The sequence below is a fragment of the Eublepharis macularius genome, chromosome 2 (assembly GCF_028583425.1).
Source record: "Eublepharis macularius isolate TG4126 chromosome 2, MPM_Emac_v1.0, whole genome shotgun sequence".
Lineage (NCBI taxonomy): Eukaryota > Metazoa > Chordata > Lepidosauria > Squamata > Eublepharidae > Eublepharis > Eublepharis macularius.
In genome coordinates, this window is record NC_072791.1 from 62,004,160 (window position 1) to 62,027,305 (window position 23,146).

General features: G+C 41.2%; 1 protein-coding gene across 1 annotated transcript in view; it reads right to left on the minus strand.

The window, feature by feature from the left end:
• The window catches only part of FMN1 (formin 1), a 197,426-nt gene that overhangs the window by 44,984 nt on the left and 129,296 nt on the right, over positions 1-23,146 (minus strand). The window contains exon 13 of the mRNA XM_054971273.1: positions 10,418-10,510. Coding sequence (XP_054827248.1) covers positions 10,418-10,510 — 93 coding nt within the window. The remainder of the gene's footprint in view (positions 1-10,417; positions 10,511-23,146) is intronic.

The window sequence follows — 23,146 nt, forward strand, 5'->3', positions numbered from 1 at the left end:
GTTCTCTAAGTACATCTCTGTTAATTAATACTTTGGATTATCAGAAAAGGTATTCTAACAGTTTAGAAAACTGCTTTAATCTCCTTCAAACAGATTAAGTTTAAAACAATCTGCTCTGCATTTGGGGAAATAAGTTAAGCAGAGATAGCATAATGATAGCTTTCTACTGTAAGAAGTGCAGCAAAAATAAAAAGATCAGCACATTCTTAGCAAAGGGAAATGTCTTTGAAAGTATGATGGATGATGGTCAATAGCAATAGGAAGCAGGTCTTCTTTAAAACATGAGATTGTTATAAATAACCAACTAAGAAGTAAATTGGACAAAGTATTCAGCCTGATTTGTAAAAAAAAAAAAAAGGGTAATTGTAGTGGGGGTGGAAGAGGAACAGAATGAAACTAATTTTAGAAAAGCATATGAAAGGGGCTGCTTGAAATATTTTAGAAGATAAAAACCACAGCATTACCTCCTCCTGTGGGATACTAACAATGATTTATGAAGCTGAAGTTATTTCAGCACAATGAGCTCTGTAAAAATTGGTTTCACATGATCAGGTGAAAATATAAGGGTGCAAGATGTGTAGCAGCCCTACAGGTCAGAACATATTCAAACTATATTTTTGAGAAGATTTCCTGTCCCTCATTACAGCATTCTCCTTTTACAAAGTAAGTCACTTTTGGTGGTCGGGACACAGGCTTACTGAAAATACACAGCAGGACAGTGGCAAAGCTCTGATTAATTCTCCAACAATTTATATAGACTTTCCCCCCACTGTTAATTGCTTTGTACCATTGCAAAGGTGCTCATATTGCCTTTTTATTGCAGGTTACTGACTTTATTCTGGCATATGGTGGCTGGCGCCGTGTCACAAAATGACCATTTTATACCAGAATGAATGAAAACTGGATATTTGACCGTTTCTGACAGGGAGTTTGGAGCAAAGAAGTCATGAGGCAAGATTTATAGCATATTTTAAATGCTGCACATCTGTTTCTTTACCCATTTTTTTAAAAAAATGAAGCTAAAACAATGAATAAAGATTAAAAGCATGAATGAAAAAATATAGAAAAAAGATGAACTTTTTTATTTTTGAAAAAGTGTTGCTTGAAAGAATGATTGCCTTTTGGCAGCCTTTCATTTTAACAGTCATGGTGAGGGGAAGAGAGAGAGAAGCAGCCTCTGAGAAAAATCTGATGTCATTTATTGTTTGTAGCAGGTTGCATTCCATTATAGTTGTGAGCTGGACAGTAACAGTGCCATCTTAAGCAGAGTTACTAAGGCCATTAACTTCAATGGACTAAGAAGGGAGTAATGCTGCTTAGAACCGCATTGTAAATTGCTGCTTAATATCTTAACTAGGCTATCAGAAAGGCATCTTGTTCTTTTTCTGTGACAGTATTCACTTAATGGTCCATTCAGATACGGCAGGACGTTGTAATTGCCTACAAAAAGTAGGAACGTCCCTTACACAATGTACTGCCAAGTCCTCCTCTCCTCCCCAAGTCTCACATTGTCTAAAATATATTGCTTCATATATTGTGGCTAGAAAAACTTCAGTTGTCTAGTGCTGTCCATGTAGGGCTGCATGCACAGTTGCCAAGGTTGGCAACTGGTGGGAGACTAACTGCTTGTTGGGGGAAGGGGGTCCCACTGGTGATATGATGACATTGTTCGCAATGCACTGACTTCATCCTGGTGCGACCATAAATTATGACAGTGTGTCACTCGGGGTGCTCTAGCATTCAGCCAAAACTTAGTGGTTTAACTATAGAGTTTTGAACAAATGCTACAGCATCCTCATTGATTTACTTCTGGTTATGCAGAAGCTAGCATGTCAGGATGCTGGCAGTCACCCTCCCCCATTTTGCCCTTAGTTATCACTTTTTTCTGAAATCCCCTCCCCATATATTTCCTCTTTCCCTCCCTCCTGGAAACCCTCATATTCTCACCTTTCTCTGCTTCCTTCTTTCCTTCCCACTTACCAAGTAACCCACCTTTTAACTCCCCCATCAGCTGTATTTATTTATTTACTTCACTTTCTCCCCAGTGGGCACCCAAAATGATTTACATAATTCTCCTCTCCTCCATTTTATCCTCAGAAGAGTGTAACTGGCCCAAGGTCATCCAGTGAGCTTCTGTAGCAAAGCAAGGATTCAAACCTGGATTTCTTTATATATCATGAGCTTGTTTCCCAAGCAACAATTTTGTGGGCAAAGAAACATGTCTGGTCAAGAGAAAATCACAACTGCCCAATCCTAACATTTATAGTTTATCCTTTCCCTGGCACTTCTAACATTTTTCCAGTTGCCTGCAGCTGTTGCAAGTCATGGCCGTGGAAAGAAATGGGAAAATGCCTGAGCCTGGGGCAATGAAAATCAGGATTGCAGAAAAGATGTAGTAATAATTGGAACTCGAGAAACATGGAAATTATGGTTATTAAATCACTCTCTGGTTCACAAAGAACATATGCCATAGATGAAAACACTGATTAATTGGGAAGCATACTTTTAATAACTCCACATTTTTATCCCACTTTGTTTAATCAATATATATACTCATTAAAAATAGTAATGTGGCATATTGTGCTTTGGAACTGTTCCTAATATCCACCCAGGAGATTGTCTTTCTAGTTCATTCCTTATGAATATGAGCAGCTGGCTTTAAATTTCCTAACATCTTCTTCTGTAACAAATTATACAAAGTAAGGTTTGTTTTCCTTCTTGGAGGTTATATATGGACAAAACACAGCATCTTGAGGAACTAACTGCCACTGCAAGGGAAAGTTTGAAGAAAGCGAACCTCTCATAAATAGGTAATAGTTTGTTTAAGGCAAAAATACTTGCAGATATTGATTCCAAAACAGCCCTAACCATCTTAATACATTTCCAGATGATGAAAAATGCTTTTTTTTAAGTGGAAGGTTTTAAATTTGGCTCAAACATTGGGACTAAGCGGCCTGCATAGGACTAAGTTTGCTGGTGTGTGCCATATATTTTAAGGACATTGTGACTGATTTTAAACTTACTGGTAAAATAGGGATCTACTTTGCTCAATGGGATGAATCAAATAATTGTAAGACATTACAATTCCCACTCTGTCAGTATTAAAGTACCCATTTCTAGTAAATTTTGGAAAGCCCTCCCTGGCAAGTACATTTTCACCCCTTCAGGAAAGCTCCCCATCTCCAATATGTGTAGATAGGATCACATGAACACATGAAGCTGCCTTATAGTGAATCAGATCATTGGTCTACCAAGGTCACAATTGACTGCTCGGACTGGCAGGAGCTCTCCAGGGTTTCAAACAAAGAGGTCTTTTCATATCACATACTACTTTATCCTTTTAGTTGGAGATGCCAGGGACTGAACCTGGGACCTTCTGCATGCCAAGCAGATACTTTACCACTGAGCCAGGCCTCTCCCCAAGTTGCTTTTGACTGATCAGAATTTGCAAGAGTATGGTGCTGCTAAGGTGCTGCTAAGGAGAAAGTTTCCTCTCTCTCTGTCAAAAGTATCGTCTCATTGCAAATTTTGTTGTTCTTCTTTACTATATTTCTTCTTACAGATGCTGAAATCTTGAATTAATTGCTCATCTTTTAACCAGTTGTCCTGCAGCTGTTCTTAGTTTTACCTTTACCTTTACCTGTGGTATCATAAATTCTACCCTCTGAAGCTGCAAATACAGGAACTGATCTCTGTAGTATGGAGAGCAGTTGCTATAAGGGGACAGCTCCGGGGACAATTCCTCACTTTTGAGGTGGGTAACCTGAGTGTAAATGTGTACATCTTTACAATATATGGTGAAGTAGAGCAGCACTGTAGCTGGTGGGACAACATGTACAGCACTGATTTCTGGGTCAATCAACCATACTGTTAGCAGAACTTTTATTCAAAGACAAAATCCTGAAAAAAGAAAACCAGGTCTAATTTATGGATAATCATTTTGGAAGCCCGGTATAAACTGTTTAGAGAACATAACAGCAGTTTTCAAAAGAGCACTCGAGTGTTCTGAATGGGACAAGACAGAAGGATTACCCAAGAAAACATTACTTATGTTTTCCAGCTATGCCATTGTTAGTAGATTAATGAGCTGGAACAAGTTCCAGGAAACAATTTTTGGATACGGAATATGGACTACCAATGTATATATTTCTAGGCATCCTGTATACTAACAGCCACATGGCCCTGATTTGAGAATACTTATATTCAGACACTGGAGCCATGTACGGACAAGATAGATCTTTCTACCTGAAAAATGCCACCAGTTTGCAGAAAAATTTGAAATCTTAAAAAAAATACATTGCAGGTTTAAAAAAACCAAAATGATAAAAGGAGCACCTGTAGCTTTTACCAGATGCTCTCAGTGGCTATTGCTAGACAACAGTAACAGTTTAGCCAGTATTCTAGGTTTGGTTGCTGTCAGGGAGGGAGAAGGGGAAAGGTCCTTTCCAGGGTTGTTTTGGCCTTTGAGGAGGACTCATTGGGGCCAGGCCCAGAAGCAACCACTGGGCAACTTGCTACCACACTACCACAAGACTTGTATGACTCACCTAGACTTGGCTGCTTGCTACTGTTCAACAGCTGCCCCTCCCCCAAAGCCAGTGTAGTGTAGTGTTTAGAGTTTCCAACTAGGATGTGGGAAACTCAGATTCAAATCACCTCTACTGTGGAAGCTCACTGGGTGACTTTGTTCTAGTCATACAGTCTCAGCCTAACTTACCTCACAGGGTTGTTGTGAGGATAATATGGAACTAAAAAGAATTATGTTAGCTGATTTGGGTACCCATTGTGGAGAAAGGCAGTATATAAATGCAAATGTGCCATAGGGGAGAGTCTGTCGGAGGGGAGGGGGAAAGGTGAAGACGGGGGTGGGGAGCCATACAAAGGTGGGTGGGAAGGAGAGGAAGAAGCAAGAAAAGTGGGAGAGGCTATAGGGAACAAGGAAGGGGAAGAGGACATAATGGGGGGAGTGGAAAATGAGATGCCCTGTGCAAATACTTGTCGGTCCCCCACTTGTAGTTATGAAACAGTTAGAGGCAAGGATCAATTAGACAATGGGATAGTTTAGATAGTTATCATTTTTCCTATCTTATCTAAGTTGAAGCCAAGACAACTATTCTATTTAGAATTATGAATTACTTCAATAGAGGTATCCCAATTATTATCAAAACACAATTTTAATACAGTACTGTGGGAAAAATAAACTTTTAATTTGCAGGAAAAAAAACACATTAGGAAAATATTAGCAATAGCTTTTACATATGTTTTTGGTTTGTTATTTAGGGTTACTTAATTTGGGCAGAAGGCTGGCATACAGAGTTTAGTGAAAGGCAATATATATCAAAGTGTGGGAGACTGCTGGTGTTAATGTGCACATATACACAGCGCTTTCTGAAATGCACTTACTGCTGGAGCCATAAATATAAACTGCTAATTAAATGAGATGAAAAGACCACCAGAACAGACATACACAGGACTCAAACAGTCCTACTGTGGAGGCCTTTTCTTGCAGGAACCCTGCTAAGTTTATGGAGAAGTTTAATACGTATATTACGTTTTCTGGAAACTTATCATTAGTGAATTGTTGGAATCCATGATGAGAAATTTGTGGTCTAGGTAAAAAAATTATGACGAAAATTTAGCACAAATGCATTCACCAAATCTGAAGAAGAATGAAAAACATTTATTAGGAGATGTTAAATATAATCAAACACAAATAGTTTTATAATTTTACTTTTAAAACCTATTAAATGTTCTTAAATAGAAAAAAGGTTTATATGAATTTGGAAAGAACTCCCCAAGCTACGTCTGAAAAGTTCATTCATATAGGTGTAGCAAACAACTATGATTTTTGAAGAAAAACGAAATTGTAAATATACCCATTAACATAATAAAACTGAGTCACTGTGCATGAGATTTCTCAGACACTTGCTACTAAATTGCTTAAGACTTTGTGAGAGTTATTGTTCATTTGGGAATATCAATTTCCTTGTATAGGCACCACAATAGTTACAATTGGCTCTGCTTTTCCTTTGGAGCTTCTCATATAACTGCCACAACAATACTTGATCTGTGTTCCTAATTGTAATTCACAATGTCTAAAAGTGCAATCCAGAAAAAAAAATTTAGTGTGTAAAATGTCTTACAGTGGTATTTTACCAAATTTGACTTTCTGCATTGTTTCTCAACTATTTAGCAAAGATTAAAACACTAAGTAACCCAATCAAAGATAAAAGTAACCTAATCAAAGATAAAAGATAAAAGATCAAAGTGACTTAATTCAGCTGATAGTTTAGAATACCGGTTTGCAGGGCTTTTTTTCTGGGAAAAGAGGTGGTGGAACTCAGTGGTGGAACTCAGGACCGCACAATGACGTCACTTTGGGTCAGCTGGAACAAGGGGGGAGGTTTTTAAAGTTTAAATCACCCTCAGCGAAAATGGTCACATGGCCGGTGGCCCCACCCCCTGATCTCCAGACAGAGAGGAGTTTAGATTGCCCTCCGCGCTGCTCCAGCGGTGCGGAGGGCAATCTAAACTCCTCTGCCTGGAGATCAGGGGGCGGGGCCACCAGCCATGTGACCATTTTTAAGAGGTGCCGGAACTCAGTTCCACCGCGTTCCAGCTGAAAAAAAGCCCTGCTGGTTTGTCTCAATACAACTAATGTTTATTACAGCTAACTTGTTCTGTTGGTTTCAGTGTAACTTAAAGCCTGAACCTATTTATGCATTAAGTTTAATAGGATTCACTCCCTAATAAATGTGCAAAAGATTGAAGCTTAAGTCACAATTGCATTGAGACCATTATTATTAGAAACAGCCCCTGAATGTTCAGATGTCTGAAGAAGGGACACCTGACTTTCAAATGCTTACACTCTGAATATCTGGTTGGTCTCTAAGGTAGCACTGAACTCATATCCTGCTGTTCTCCTGCAGACCAATATGCCTACCCAACTAAAATTATCTTAACGGGAGGCACCACATTCAGCCTCATGAAGAAGAAATCTATCAAATTACTTTATTCAGGTGTCTGAAGAAGGGAGCTCTGATTCTTGAAAGTTTACAGTCTGAAAATCTTGTTGGTCTCTAAGATGCCATGGGATTAAAATTGTGCTGTTCTACTACAGACCAACACAGCTACCCTCCTAAAACTAGCCCTACCCAAACTACCTATTGGTTTCAAAACTAGTTATAGTGCTGGAGGGGGTGCCGGGGACAAAGGCGTGCACCACGGAGCTCGTGTGGCTGGCCCACAGCTGCTGCAGCCAGCCAGCCAGCCCCGCCACCGCCGCCACACGCCCCCGGCCAGGCACAGCAGCCACAGGCCAGGCACAGCAGGCGGCCAGGGCGGTGTGTGGAGCGTGGGCAGCCTACGTGTGCCACCCCAGTCACCCGCTGGCCAGTGGGCCCAGCTTTGCTGCGTGGTGATGTCATCACGTGGTGACATCATCATGCAGTCTGGGGGCGCGCACACACACACACAAGGGTGGATGCGGGCTCCAGAAACCCTGGCGCTGGCAGTGGTTATAGCCTAACCAATTAAAATACTAATTAGGGAATGCCACCATTCCCAAGGACACTGTGGAGAAAGTGAACATAGGCACCCTTCCAGGCTAATCTGAAAGAGACCCAAAAAATTCCTGCTCAACTCCTCAAAAGGTGACCAGATAAACTGGGAAGGTGGGTCGACCAACATGCAGCAACAGCCTGATGCAGATAGCAGAGCGGAGCTCAATAGCTTCTGATCGGCTACTCAATGAGGCAGCATATGGTTCACAAAGAACTAACAGTACTCTTTGGCACAAAGTGATATGCCACCAAGGACATATAAGGTGATAACTAATTTTTGTGTGTGTGTGCATATGCATGTTACTTCCCACATTAATGTCACTGATGTTTCATAGTAAGAGCCCAAGACAGCAGAGGTTCTGATCATGTTATTGGGAGCTAGTTTTAGCTTTTCCTAGGTACTATCAATCCCATAATTTAAAAAAATGGTGGCACTGAAAAAATGAACATGTGTATCATGTGTATCACAAGCTCTGCAATAAGGTCTTAAAATCTTCAAAGTATACAAAATATACACATACTTTATAAGTGATACCATAGCACTGTAATTCGCCCCCTCTCCAGTTTTGGTCCTATTTTCTGGGCGGCATTTACAAACATAACAAAGAGCTAAAGTGGTAGTCTACAGTGGGAGAAAGAATTAGCAAAATTATCCCCCTTCTCTACCGGCAGAAGTGCCCTTCTGCCATTAGAAAATAGTCAATAAATACAATCTAATTCTAGAACAATTCTGTAATGTTTTACCATGTGAATAGTTGGTATGTTTTATTTTTGAATGCATGTCTGCTGTAGTTAAAATGCTGGCTTCTAGAGTAAGAAGGAGGTGGGGGTGGATGAGTGTATAAAGCGTCCTGTGATTGGATGGATGGTAGCTGTACACTAGGGGGAAGAATGAGTGGCAAATTTTAGGGATGGATTCTGAGGGAAAGAGTTCAGTGCATTGTTGTTCAAGTGCTGTGGAAAGCTGTTCTGGAAAAGAGAAGTACTGTAATCTGAGGGAAATTTTGTGTTCTTTTCTTTGTGCAGGGTATTGGGTGCAGTGTTTTGACTGGACGAGGAAAACCCAAGTTGATACCATGCTTATCTATTAAGATCACTGGGGTGTCTCTCAGTGAGTCATGATGAACTGCCAGCCTAACCTAGCAGCGTGTTAATGAATATAAAATGGGTGACTTGTCTCTTGCCAAATGTTCTAGGCATGCAAGGGAGAAGAATTTTCACCATTTCCCCCTTCCTGTGGCTGACTTCCATCTCCCTCAAGGTTTTCCTGAGAATTCCTCCTGAAGCAGCATTTCAGGGGGCATCTGAGGCTACAGCAGGAGGAAGGAAATTGTACTTCATGGATGGAAATATTCAATTCATGGAAATGTTAGGTGGGATGCAAGCCAATGACACATTGTACACTATGCAGACTTTTCCAGCAATTAATAGACAAAAAATGTAACAACAATCCATGAAAGTATGTCATATCTGCTTCTAAAGATAGAAAGAAGCTTCCCTTCTGTTGAGGACTGGTGTGGCATAGTGGTTAGAGTGCTGGACTAGGACCCAGGATGAGTGGGTTCAAATCACTTGCTCAACCATAGAAGCTCTCCAGGTGGCCTTCGGCTCATTGTACTCTCTCAGACTAACTGGCCCTCCCAAGATTGTTGTTGTGGTTAGGAAGAGGAGAGAACAATGTGAAGAGCTGCTTTGGGTCCCTGATCAAGGAGAAAAGCAGGATATAAGCATTGTTCTCCTGTACTATAAATTAAGCCACTTATAAGGCATTATGCTTATGTAAACTGTAATAATCCACACATCAAAATAAATATCAGCAGGGTGTACTATAGATACATTTTGCTACGTGGCATCATGTTGGGGCATCTATTTCAGTTATAGTTACCTTCAAAGTAAGGAGTTTGTGTATGGCCTCCCTGGGGAATGTGTGTTGTTTAGGAAGAGGATTTCTTGGAGATATACACATATATGTCATCATTTGGACTGAAGTAGCTCTATGGGGGTGGGGGGACCCAGCCTATATCCTCCCCCATCCCCAAGTTCAGGGGTAGGTTGATTTTAAATAAGTAAAAAAAGGAGGAGTAAGGGCACACAAAGAGCCATGTTAGATCAGATCAGAGATCCATCTGTCCCAGCCTCCTGTTTCACACATTGGTAGGGTTACCAGTCCCTAGTGGTAGCAGGGGATGCTCCGCTCCTGCCGTCCACCACCACTCACCTGACCGGTGAGGGGGGAAGGGGTGGGAATGGGCCTCCTAGGTGCACTCCTAGGGCAGCGTGATGACATTACTTCCCAGGAGTGATGTTATCGCCCCCCCCCCCAAGCCCTCCTATGCCTCGCAGAGGGATGATTTGGGCCCCAATTGAGGCCCAAATCACCCCGCTGAGAAGCACATGCTCACTCCAGCACCTGCGTGATGATGTTGCCCAGAAGTGATGTCACAGGTGAGGAAGTGTACTCGTACAAAGAGCACGTGCATGAGGGACACATAGAAGGTGTGTATCGGGTATCTGCCCTCCTGCTGGGAGGGTAAGAACTGGCAACCCTACACAGTGGCTAACCAATTGCCCTGGAAGGCCGACAAACAGGGCCTAGAGTCCAAGCACCTCCCCTGGGGAAGGCAATGGCAAACACCCCGTAACTGCCAAGAAAACGTTGGGACTACCTTTACCTTTTTTACCTCCCCTCTCCACTGTTGCCTCCTAGTACTGGTATTAAAAGTGAAATGTGGGTAAAAGGGAATAAAACATTTGGAGATCTGATCACAGATTTAAGTCTACTGAAGTAAGAGCCTTAACAGGGCTATATAAAGCATGCGGGTGCATATGAACAAGCAGTTTTGTAAATCACATACCTTTGAGAAAAAAGTCTTCTAATTTATCTTTAAAGGGCTGGAGATGTTCTTCTGGCGAATCCCTGAAAACCACTTTCATCTGCTTTTCACAAACTGTAAGGACAAGTTCAATGTTGGACTTTTAAAAAATCTTTATACAGATTAAAATAATATCCAGACATTCTCAAATAATAGCTACTTCGTACTGCAACAATAACAGCATGAATACAAAACCCAATTCCCACCAGATCAGTAGAGATATTATATACTTTTTCAGTTCTTTAAAAAATACTAATTTAAATACATTTGCCATAGAACGTAACTGATTTTTCTGACCATTGCCAACAGTGCTTTTATCAAAAAGATTAGTTATTTAAATATCTTCTTAAAGATATTTTCCCCAACAGAGTATATTTCAGACAGGATTAACTTCAGAAGCTGTCTATTGCCATACCCTGTAATAGGATTCTTTAAAGGGACTCATCCACAAATTAGCCTCATTGTCAACTAGGGTTGCCAACTTTGGATTGGAAAATTCCTATAGCTTTGGAGATGAAGAAGTTCAGCAGGAATGAGAGCTGATCTCTGTGGTATTGAGATCAATTATAATTCTGGAAGAACTCCAGGACCCACCTGGAGGTGGGCAACCCTATCATCAACATTAAAGTGCACACTAACATAATAAGATTCAACAGCGCACCTCATTCTAGAGGTGTCTGCATGGTTTAAGGAATAGTTCTGTAAAACAATCCAGATGGCTCAAGTAATCCCAAGAAGACATCCAGGAGCTAGGAGTATATTGCTTTTGTGATTACTGAGACCTGACTGTAATCCTAAACATGCATTACTTAGGAAATCATCCAGTAGGACTTAATGCTAAGCAAATCTGTTTAGGAGCAGACTGCCCACTTTTCTAGATTATGTGTAAACAAAAACTAAGCAAGCTTCTCTTTTTATTTTGTTTATAATGTGGAAATAAATCCTATTGAATTTACTTTAATATTACTCCTATACAAAATGCTGTTAGGATTGCAGGTTATGAAGATGGCACATAAGAAAAAGAGAAAAGGAAATCTATTTATGTTTAGTTAGTATATTAGATCTATGTTGTATATCATTTCAATATAAGAAGTGGGGCATGGGTGTATCACAAATAATTAAAGAAGAAGCTTCATAGGCAATGGTGTTCCCAATTTTTTTAATGATACATTAACCCTTCTATGTACCTAGTGAGAATGTTATTATAAATCTTCGCAGGGCATTATATGCTGAAAATAAACTGAAGAAATCCCAAGAACCAAATAACCACTAGTGTTAGTGATAATCCAGTTAATATTTATTTTAATTAGTTCTAATGCATATGATAAGTACTTAGATAAATGACTGATAGACACTTATCACAGATTATATAGAGGTATATGTAGTTATGTGAGAAAGACCCTAAGGAGAGTGATATTAAATGCCTGGATAAGTGCTCTACATTTATGTAACTCAATATATTTTATAGTTGTGGGTATGATTTTCAATGAACAACTCCCCAGTCATTAGTTTACTACCTATATTTGCCTTGGGGAATACGACAGCTACAATTTATGTAGCTATTTTTCAAAATGGGGTGGATTAAGTACAGTTTTGTGGTTCAGCAGAACTAATAATGCATATTTATGGGATGTTCAGTCCAGATCTTCCTGACAGAATTTTTAAAATCACCATATTATGTGATTGATTATAGCTGTGCAAATGGAGAAACGAATACATTTATTTAGTAAGAATTTGAAATTGAACTAATATTTAAACTGGGGTTTCATGAACTCCTTGAAATTTCTGTTACACCAGCTGCAAGTTCTAATTTACACACAATATTCCAGGCATATGTTTTGTAGATATACACGAAATATGTGCTAGCATTAAATGAGCAAGAGTTAAAGCTATTCTTCACAAGTGGTGCTCTGTGCTGTCTGTAAGCTATGAGAAATCCTGAACCAAGGACTAGGAGCACCTTATTCCCTGAGCACCATGGCAGTTTACAGGCAGGGGAATCTGCTAACCTGATCTCTTCTTAGCCCAGCCCAGGAACTTGATGGTAAAAAGTAGGAGCCCCTTTTTGTTGTTGTTGGAAATGGCACTAGTGACTGCATAACATTCAAAAAGAAATAGCTTTATTTAACAGGCTGGGATTGAGTAAGTGTAGTCAGGGGATGGAAATGCAGAGGCAAAGTTTTATTGGTATTACAGAATACACTTTGTGTAACTGGCCAAATAGAATCCTTGAAGCTTATTTTCATACTAGCAACAAAGCCTGTTTTAATAGGGCTCTAGAAAATGGAGCGCAGGAACACTGCCTGGGTGGTGTAACGGGCCCTCTACAGCCGGTCGATTTCAGCCCCAAACAGGCCTGATTTGGCCTCAAATGGGCCAAAATCGGGCTGTTGGGGAGCACAGGAGGACTCAAGGGCTCATTGCGCCACTCCAGCAGCACTCCTGTGCTCCATAGTAGCCAGATTGAGATCGAATTGGGCCCGTTTGAACCCAGAGGGATGTCCTGCCATGCCTGGCCTTCCCACCGTGGCAGTGCCCTCTGGAGGGATGGGCTGTCTCACCTGGTCTTCCCGCTGTGGCGGTAACCTCCAGAGAGATGGGACGCCATGCCTGGCCTTCCTGCTGCAGCGGTGCCCTCCGCAGGCTGTGTTGCTGATGGTTCAGTTTTTAACCTGGTGCTCCTGCACAGATACACCAGGATAAAAAGTGAGTCGTTGCCAATACAGCTTGCCAAAAGCAGGATATTCTTGGTACTTAATGGTGAGAGGTGTTTTACTTAGTAATTTAGGTACAGCAACAATGTTTCTTTCCCCCCCAATAAATGTTCTTTATTTAAATACACAAACAATAATTGAACATTGCTAGTCTTTAAGGTTCACTAGATTTTTGGTTTATTTTGAAGCTCAGACTCTCAGACACGTGGGTGCCAATTCAGACTGGGACCACAGAAAGTAGTGAGAAGGAATTTGAGTCTCCCACCCCCATTGTTTTCTTTTGTGAGAAATTTTTATTTTATTAGTAAGATTAAAAGCCCAGTATAGCAACAATGTTTCTTCAGGAAGTTTTCTATGACAGTTCAGGTTTTCTGGAGTTAGTCACTTTCTTGGTGTCCCTAATTTGGTCCTTTCCTGAAACTAGAAGGTATTTCTATCCCCTGAGTGGGCTAAAACCATTTTTTCTTCTCAACATACCTGGGGTCCTCCTCAGAGCCAAACCTCCTTTGAAACTGGGCCAGAATTAATCTTCTCTTCAGAAGATATAACCCCTCTTCTTTTTGGCTTGAAAGGGAGTTTCAATCCATTACTCAATCACTCTCATCGTAACACACACCCAGTTCTCTCGTGTCTGTGTAAAGCACACTTCAACTTATGCTGACATAAGGAGTCTTCTCTCTTCACTCTAAAGGTGAACCTGTTTGACTTTTCTTGTCACACTCCCTAACTCCAAATCCTGTCAGAAAACCAACTGACTGCCTTCAGACTGTTCTAACTGACCAATCAGAGAAGAGGGAGCAACCTGTCAGTCAAGCTCTCCATTCTAGGGAACAGTTTACTCTTCCTCTCCTAGCTCTCTCATTTTGATGCGCTTCAGAAACCTGCTGTGATGTGCAGCCCATCACAACTGTTTAAACTGCTGCATTCTAAAGGAGATTGGTTCTTGAAAAGAATTCCAAAGACATATGTGAAATGACTTCCTCAATGGACTCTTAGAGAGGTCTGGAAGAAAACATTGTTTACACTAATGATTCTTCATGCTCCTTCCAGTTCTCTCCCTTGATATTGAAACGTACTGTTGTTAACAATGATTCCTCATCCTGAGACTGCAATGAAATGATGGCTGATGTAGGATAAGAACCCTTATTAGGAAATGCATTAGGAAATACAGCCATGTTGCAAGGTACTTGTATGATAAGGTGACATTTGAAATATTGCTTCCCATTCTGGTTGTCGCTTCCTAAAAGGGTATTATAGAGCAGGAAAAGTTTCAAAAACAGGGACAAACAAATTATCAGAGGACTGGAATACCTTTCCCAGAAGAAAAAGCTAAAAAGTTTGGGGCTTTTCAGATTAGATAAAAAAGAGGGACATGATGGAGAGTTATAAAACGATGTGCCAAAGTGAATCAAGAGAAGTTTCCCTCTTCTCCCAAAAGACTACACTTTGGAGGAACATAATTAAATTGATGAACAGTAGATTTAGAAGAGACAGCAAAAAACACTTCATCAAACAATGTGCAGTTTACTTGAGGAACTGTTATAGAATGTGGTGATATTTGCTAGATTTGCTGGTTTCAAAAGGGGGTAAGATAAACTCATAAAGGACAGATCCATCGATATTAACTACAATGGCTAAATATGTAGAGGCAATATACCTCCAGATGCCAATTGGTGGGAGCCGGGGCAGCTGCAAGGGAGAATTTGTGTCCCTGCTGTGGATATTACATTTCATCTAATCTACCAGTGTGGAAAACTAGACTAGTGTGGACTAGATGGCCTCATTGGTCCAACAAAACACTTTTATTCTCCTTCTTGGAGATGCAGTTCATTTGTTCTAGAGAGGTATGAATGACTTTAATAGGACATTGCTGAAGCAAACAACATGTATAGACTCCAGCCAAAGAATGCAAGAGATCTGAAGCCAGACAGTAATATAAATGGAAGACTGAAAATCGCTGTTTGTTTTAAGAGGCTGGTTGCTACACAAGTGTGGATCTCTGGTTCACTTACAATAACAATATTAATATTCTGAACATTGTTATGCATGTGCAATACAGATAGGACTGTCTGTCGATTATTGTGTCTGTTTAGGAGTCACCCAATACTGCATGGCCTAATAAAAAGTACCAGGAAGACCCCTCAAAATTGCTGAAAACCCTAAAGCCAAAACAAAACTGAAACTTACTGCCTGTGGGCTGTGATACTTAAACTGCATTGGAAAAGAGTTCCTTCAGGAGAAAGCAATCTCTCAATCATTACAACACTTCTCCAACCCGGATAGTTTGCCAATGAAGAGTTTCCTTGTGCATCACCACTAACGAATGAAACTGGCTCAGCAAAAAATAAATGTAGATTTGCAGCCATTTTGAACAGGCAGAATCCACAGACCATGCACCCTACAGACCATAGGTAGATTCTCTTTCAAGTGAAAAGTAGTAAGACATTTTAGATTGGCCATTATTCTGTTCTGGAAAAAAAAATCTTGCATGCTACTGGCATTCAAATATGTTTAACAGTACTGGTATTTACACTTCAACATACAGTACTTAGAGTGATCCAGTTCCAAAGTGAGCATGAAATGGTATAACATGCTTTAGTAATATATGGAAACCATTATATATATAAAATGTATATATATTAATTTTATATATATATAATTAATATAAAATTAATCTCAAAATTGCCACACTGCAAAAATATTACATCCATGGAACCCAACAAGAGATACTATTTTAAAAAATTTCAGCTCAAGTGCTATTACATATTGTGGTTCCCATGTCAAAACTTAAAAAATAATTAGGAAAACATTACAGCATAACTTGAAGTATTGATTATTAGATTTCCAGTGCAGATTTAATGCAGTATTTAACAACGTTTTTTAAAAAAGTCACCCAAACAAACTAAAGCTGAGTGTTTCTCCATGCCTGTTGGGCAATAGTATTTTAAAACTCCACAGGCACTTGTAAATCTGTCTGAAGAATCATTACATATAAACAAACTTTCACATAAGGAGGCTTCTTATGTCAATCTGGTAGGAGCTGATGTTTTTAAACCTCATTTTTAAAGTAAATGTAAAACCAGAAATAGTTCAGTGTTGATAACAGCGAATTGCTGAACAAATACTAGAGCCTTCCAGTAGCACTTATGGGAATCATCCTGACAGCAAATCCAAGCATTTAACAGCATGGACCCCTGTAAAGCTGTCACTGATACTACCCTTCATGAGTTATACACCCCAGTGAAAGTTTCTAACTACTACTCTCTGTGTATCTCTAAACATCCACTCAGAGTAATGCCATTGTAGAATAGTTAAAGATGCACTAATCTTAAAGCCCATTTGAAATTGTATGCCTCATATACTTTGGATATCATAAAACTAATTTATAATAAAACTAGCTTGATGCCCGTGCTTCGCTACGGTATTTAACTACTTTAAATCCAATTATAATACTTACAGTTATGTAATATTTTTGAGTTTGTGAGGGGGGGGTGAGTTGGTTTTGTAGTATAATAGCATAGTACCCAAGCTTCACAAAAGTATTTGAATAAAACAAAGCGTGTTGATGCCTAAAACTGATGAAGTGAATTTCGAAATGTAACATTTATTGAAGAGATTTCTAAAAGGAAAAGATTGTAGTGCAAAAAATAAAGTGAAAAATACATACAACCATTTTTTTTTCTATTGAAGGACCTCTTCATAGATCTCATTGGTGGTTTTCCCTCACTTTGGAGCCCCCACTTTGAGGAGAAGGTTGTGGGCTTGGAAGCCAGGAGGGTTGAGCATGTTGAGGAATTCCACAGGGTGGGGGACCGCATCATCCATTTGCATCACCGAGTCCATAGATCTGTACTCCATTTTTGCCCCATCAAGGGAGTTGTGTTTCATTAATGATGGCAGCCTTGTCTTTCTTGGGGTCAGAGTGGCATGCCTGCACAGCTTGTCCATGGACTTCTTTGTGATAGTGACGATATCAGGGTATATCGTGGCAGTTCGGTCTGCTAGGGTCATCACTACTGTGCCCAGGCCTGCAGGGATGGGCACCTGCCATACTGACTTTTATATAAAATCCCTTTTCAGGAGTATTGTACTGTATTTCTTCAACTGTCTCCAAAGCAGCCATTTTCTCCAGGGGAATTGATCTCTGTCACTTGGAGATCAGTTGTAATTCTGGGAGATCTCCAGCCACCACCTGGAGGCTGGCTACCCTACACCACAGGGAGATTAGCAACCCTAGTGAACTTTTAGGAGAAGACTGGGATGTGCATTTTACCTCAGGACACATTCACTGACCCCCTTAGCAACTGTTTATAATGTTGGCCCCATATGCAAATGACCTTGAAAGCTAGCCCAATCAGGGCAGAGTGGCTGAGTTGGCAGTTGGCAGGGGAGGAGAAGCCTCCCAGCCACACAGGGAAGCTGTATCCCTATGGGAAAACACAGTTTACCCCTTTTTACCCCCTTAGGAGGCAAGTTTCTTAAAATCCCTTCTTAGTGAGCCTCTACACCACAAAAGGAATGTCCTCCCCAAACTTCATGCTTCTAGGTCCAGGGGGTTGGGCTGGGTGTTGATGAGTCAGTCTTTATATATATAGACTAGCTTGATGCCCGTGCTTCGCTACAGTATTTAACTACTTTAATTCCAGTTATAATACTTATGGGTATGTAACATTTTTCGGTTTGTGGGATTTTTTTTGAGTTGGTTTTGTAGTATAATGGCATAGTACCCGAGCGTCACAAAGGTATTTGTATAAAGTGAAGCGTGTTGATGCCAAAAACTGATGAAGTGAATTTTGAAATGTAACATTTATTGAAGAGATCTTAAAAGGAAAAGATTATAGTGCAATAAATAAAGTGAAAAATACGTACAACTTTTTTTTTCCTACTGAAGGACCTCTTTGTAGACCACATTGGTGGATTCCCCTTCAGTTGCTAGAATCACAAGGCTGCTGGGTGAGCTCACTCTGAAGCAAGCCAAGTAGAAATGCCCATGTGAGAAGTAGTCCTCCCTCAAGTCAATTCTTGCCACCTTCAGCGTCTGCCCCTGGGACTTGTTGATATAGCAAAGCAGACCTTGAGGGGGAACTGCAGTCTCTTGAACTGGAAGAGGTTCTCTGATGGTATGAATGGTATGCGTGGTATAAACATTGACTCTCCCCAAGCGCTGCCGGTGAACAATGTGGCCTCGATGATGTTCCTGTGGAGGGCTTTCACTCATAGTCTGGTGCCATTGCAGAGTTTGGGTGGGCTGAGGTTCTGGAGCAGCATCACTGGAGCCCCCACTTCGAGGAGAAGCTTGGGGGCTGGGAAGCCAGGAGGGTTGAGCATGTTGAGGAACTCCACAGGGTAGTGGACCATGTCATCCATTTGCACCACTGAGTCCACAGATCTGTACTCCATTTCTGCCCCTTCGAGGGAGTTGTGTTTCATTAATGATGGCAGCCTTGTCGTTTTTGGGGGTTAGAATGGCATGCTTGCACAGCCTGTCCATAGAGTTCTCCATGGTAGTGACGATATTAGGGTATATCATGGCTGTTAGGTCTGCTAGGGTTGTCATTACTGTGCCCAGGCCTGCAGGGATGGTCACCTTTCCCTTGCCTTGGGACTTGCTGGTATTTGCCCACTATTGCTCAGAGCACTGCAGGAGTACGATGTGCATATTTCTTTCCCGCATCTCTAAGTTGCTTCCTCCTTTTAGCATTGGTATATCTTCCATGTTTGCTAGGAGGCTTCTTGGGGGTAATAAGAGATGATGGCTGCAAGAGGTGTGAGTTGGAGTTGGACTGAGGGAGGGGTGGTGTGGTGAGAACTTCAGCAGGTTTATGTGAGAGGTTTGCATTGAAATGGCCCCTAGAAAGGTTGTGCACCATCTCCCCATAAACATTTAAAAACTCAGCCACCATACTGACTTTTATATAAAATCCCTTTTCAGGAGTCTTGTACTGTCTTTCTTCAACTGTCTACAGTTTCCTTGATCTAATTTTTACCTCAGAACACAGTTCCACAGCTGACCTATCAGCCTGCCAGCCACACAGGAAAGCCCGGCCCCACAGGGAGATTGGGAACCCTAGAGAGGAGGTGGATTTTTACCTCAAGACACATTCAATGACTGGGAGTCATTGAATGTGTCCTGAGCACTGCATGTGTCTCCTGCATACTGTTCATAATGTTGGGCTGATGGCCAATCAAGGCCACATATGCAAATGACCTCAGAGCAGAGTGGCTGAGTTGGCAGTTGGTGGGGGGAGGGGGAAGAGCATCCTCCAAGCCACCCAGGGAAGCTGTATCCCTATGGGAAAACACATTTTACCCCTTTTTCCCCCCTTAGGAGGCAAATTTCTTAAAACCCCCTCTACATCACAAAAGGAATGTCCTGCCCAAATTTCATGTTTCTAGGTCCAAGGGTTTGGGCTGGGCATTGATGAGTCAGTCAGGACACTTGTCTTTATATATAGACTAGCTTGATGCCCGTGCTTCACTACGGCATTTAACTACTTTAAATCCAGTTATAATACTTATGGGTATGTAACATTTTTTGGTTTGTGGATGTTTTTTTTTAAAGTTGGTTTTGTAGTATAATAGCATAGTACCTGAGCTTCACAAAAGTGTTTGAATAAAGCAAAGTGTGTTGATGCCAAAAACTGATGAAGTGAATTTTGAAATGTAACATTGGTTGAAGAGATTTTTAAAAGGAAAAGATTGTAGTGCAAGAAATAAAGTGAAAAATACGTACAACCTTTTTTTTCCTACTGAAGGACCTCTTTGTAGACCTCATTGGTGGTTTCTCTCTCAGGTGCTAGGATCACCAGGTTGCTGGGTGAGTTCACTCTGAAGCAGGTCATGTGAGAAACATGTGAGAAACAGTCTTCCCTCAAGTCAATTCTTGCCACCTTCAGCGTCTGCCCCTGGGACTTGTTGATCGTCATAGCAAAGCAGACCTTGAGGGGGAACTGCAGTCTCTTGAATTTGAAGGGGTTCTCTGATGGTATGAGTGGTATGCATGGTATGAACACCGACTCCCTCCGAGCACTACCGGTGAACAATATTGCCTTCCTTACGTTCTTTTAGAGGGCTTTCACTCACAGTCTAGTTCCATTGCAGAGTTTGGGTGGGGTGAGGTTCCAGAGCAGCATCGCTGGAGCCCCCACTCTGAGGAGAAATTTGTGGGCTGGGCTGCCAGGAGGGTTGAGCGTGTTGAGGAACTCCACATGGGTAGTGGATCACGTCATCCATTTGCATCACTGAGTTCACAGATCTGTACTCCATTTCTGCCTCTTTGAGGGAGTTGTGTTTCATTAATAATGGAAGCCTTGTCAGTCTGGGGGGTCAGAATGGCACGCTTGCATAGCCAGTCCATGGACTTCTCCGTAATAGTGGTGATATCAGGGTATATCATGGCTGTTAGGTCTGCTAGGGTCATCAGTACTGTGCCCAGGCCTGCAGGGATGGTCACCTTTCCCTTGGTCTCGGGATACTCTGTCACCTATTTTTAATAGGAGTTCAGAGAATTCCCCAGTGGTCAAGCGGACCCTCTCAAGTGGAACCTCATCTTCTTTCTTAGTGAGAGTTTCCTGATGAGGGGCCAGAGATATGATGCCTTGACACACACAGTAACCTCGTCAGCTCGAGTTCCCCTTGGGACTACTGGCAGAGTCTGCCAGAAGTCTCCAGCCAGCATCACAGTGACTCCCCCCATCACGTTTCCTTTGACATCTTTTAGCGTTATGCTCAGTGCCTCAAAACACCCCTTGGTGCTCTCATCCTAAATAATGAGCTTACAGTTCCACAGCACTTGGGCCATGTTGCTTTGTTTTAAGATGCTGAACAGGGGGGTTTCAGCATGGATGAGGTTAAGAGGCAGCTTGAAGCTAGTGAAGGATCATAGGCCATGCCTGAGTGAGCCTTGACCTTCCATGGAAGCCTCTTTACTTGTCTTCCAGGATTGCTTTGCTCATAGAGAGACTCTGCAACTCTGTGCATGTCGGGGTGATCTTGCAGGTACTTGGCCACTGCTGCTTGGTGCAACACAGGAGTACAATGTACATATTTCTTTGCCGCATGTCTAAGTTGCTTCCTCCTTTTAGCATCGGTGTATCTTGCACGACATCTGCCAGAAGGCTTATTGGCGGCAGTAAGAGGTGATGGCTGTGAGAGGGGTGACTTGGAGTTTGACTGAGGGAGGGTGGTTGGTGGGCAGTTCGGCAGGTTCATGTGAGAGTTTCACATTGAAATGGCCCCTAGAAAGGTCGTGCACCATCTCCCCATAAACATTTAAAAAGTCAGTTGCCTTACTGACTTTTATATAAAATCCCATTCAGGAGTCTTATACTGTCTCTCTCTCTATATAGATAAGAATGCTACTTTTAACTTTTTTTTGTTTACTAAGGCTTGATCATATACTTCCTTTCTGCTTGCACTCCTCTCTGTTCATTGCAGAGGCAGTCCTCATCTGTGAAGACTGCGCTCTGCAGGTACTAGGCACTTTCTCACACAATAGAAGACCAGCATCTTTTGAGGAGCCAAAAAACGCCTGGCATGAGAGAAATGTGCTCCACAGTGGAGGACCACCAGTGCAGTGAATTAAGAGGCACAGAAAGTGGAATGATGATATAAAACTTTAGTCTGGTAAAACCGAAGTACAATGAAAAGAATTACAATTCTGAAGGAGCAGCACTAGCATGATTCCTATTAATTTGTACTATTAAATTGTTTACCATGGATTTGTATATATGCTTTTTAACATATCAGCAAAGATTGATTGCTGTTGTTTTGCAATGGCTCTTAAATATTTAAAACTGAAATTCGAAACAGGACAAATGTATTGAGCCATGGAATGGAGTTGCAGCGTTGACTAGATTCTTTCTTCTGTTTATTCCTTTATCTGTAACTATTTCCTAGGTGCCAAGTACTGTATCCAGCACTACACATCTGCATAAGTAATAGTATAAGAATTTCTAAGATTCTTCTAAAGACAAATACAAAGAAAATATTTTATCATTGGCGGGGGGGTTGAGATATTGGGTTGAATTTTATCTTGCACAAATAAGGAGTTTGCAGAAGTGGATCTTTTTCTTTTTTTCTTTTCTACCTCCCATCATGCCCAGTAGCTCCCTACCCCCCCCCCCAACCCATAAAGCTGCTGCTGAGGGCCAGATCAATATGCCATGTAACTTGGGGAAGGGACTGCAGCAAGAAGGGGAATTGGACAAGTTTCCCTCCATCCTTGCACTATTGGAGCAAGGTCAACGAACAGTGCAAAAGCCTGGCAACAGCGTTGGGGGAAGTAATTTTATCAGATTCCACTTTCTTGCTTCATCTTCCCATGCTGTACAGCATATTGTTTTGGAGGGTCCTCAGCCTTCTGTAGTGCATTTAAGGATAGTCCACGGGGCTGATCAGGGAAACACGAGGTAGAAATGCTTGCAAACTCCGTCTGTTTGTAGGAACTTGAATTTAACCTATCATAATTTACCTAAGAGTGGTATATTAAATAAACCAACATTTGGAACATGGTAAAGAGTCCAGTAGCACCTTTAAGACTAACCAACTTTATTATAGCATATACTTTCGAGAACCACAGCTCTCTTTGTCAGATGCATTTGGACATAATGTACTATAAACATAATTGTAGTTATTAGCATTTATTCATAACCCAGACAATTGTGACTTCTGTGAGCAACCATTTGTGATCGTCAAAAATGTGAAAGGTTCATCTTTCATTATTGCACATCTCACCAATTGGGAACATGAAGAGGTTAATGACATTACAGATGTGAAAATATGCTGAGTTACTTTTAGTTAGCTTTTTGTCTTCTGAAAAGTTGCATAGACATTTCTCCAGGGGAAGAGTATGAGACACTCTGTGGTGATTTTGTCCTGACACTTGATATTCAATGCGGTGAAAAGAAGCTAATATAACTTGCTGCTGCACCCAACCATGTATAAAATCTCTACTCCAAAATTACTGATCTTTAGTGTTCCACAAATTCCCAAGGCA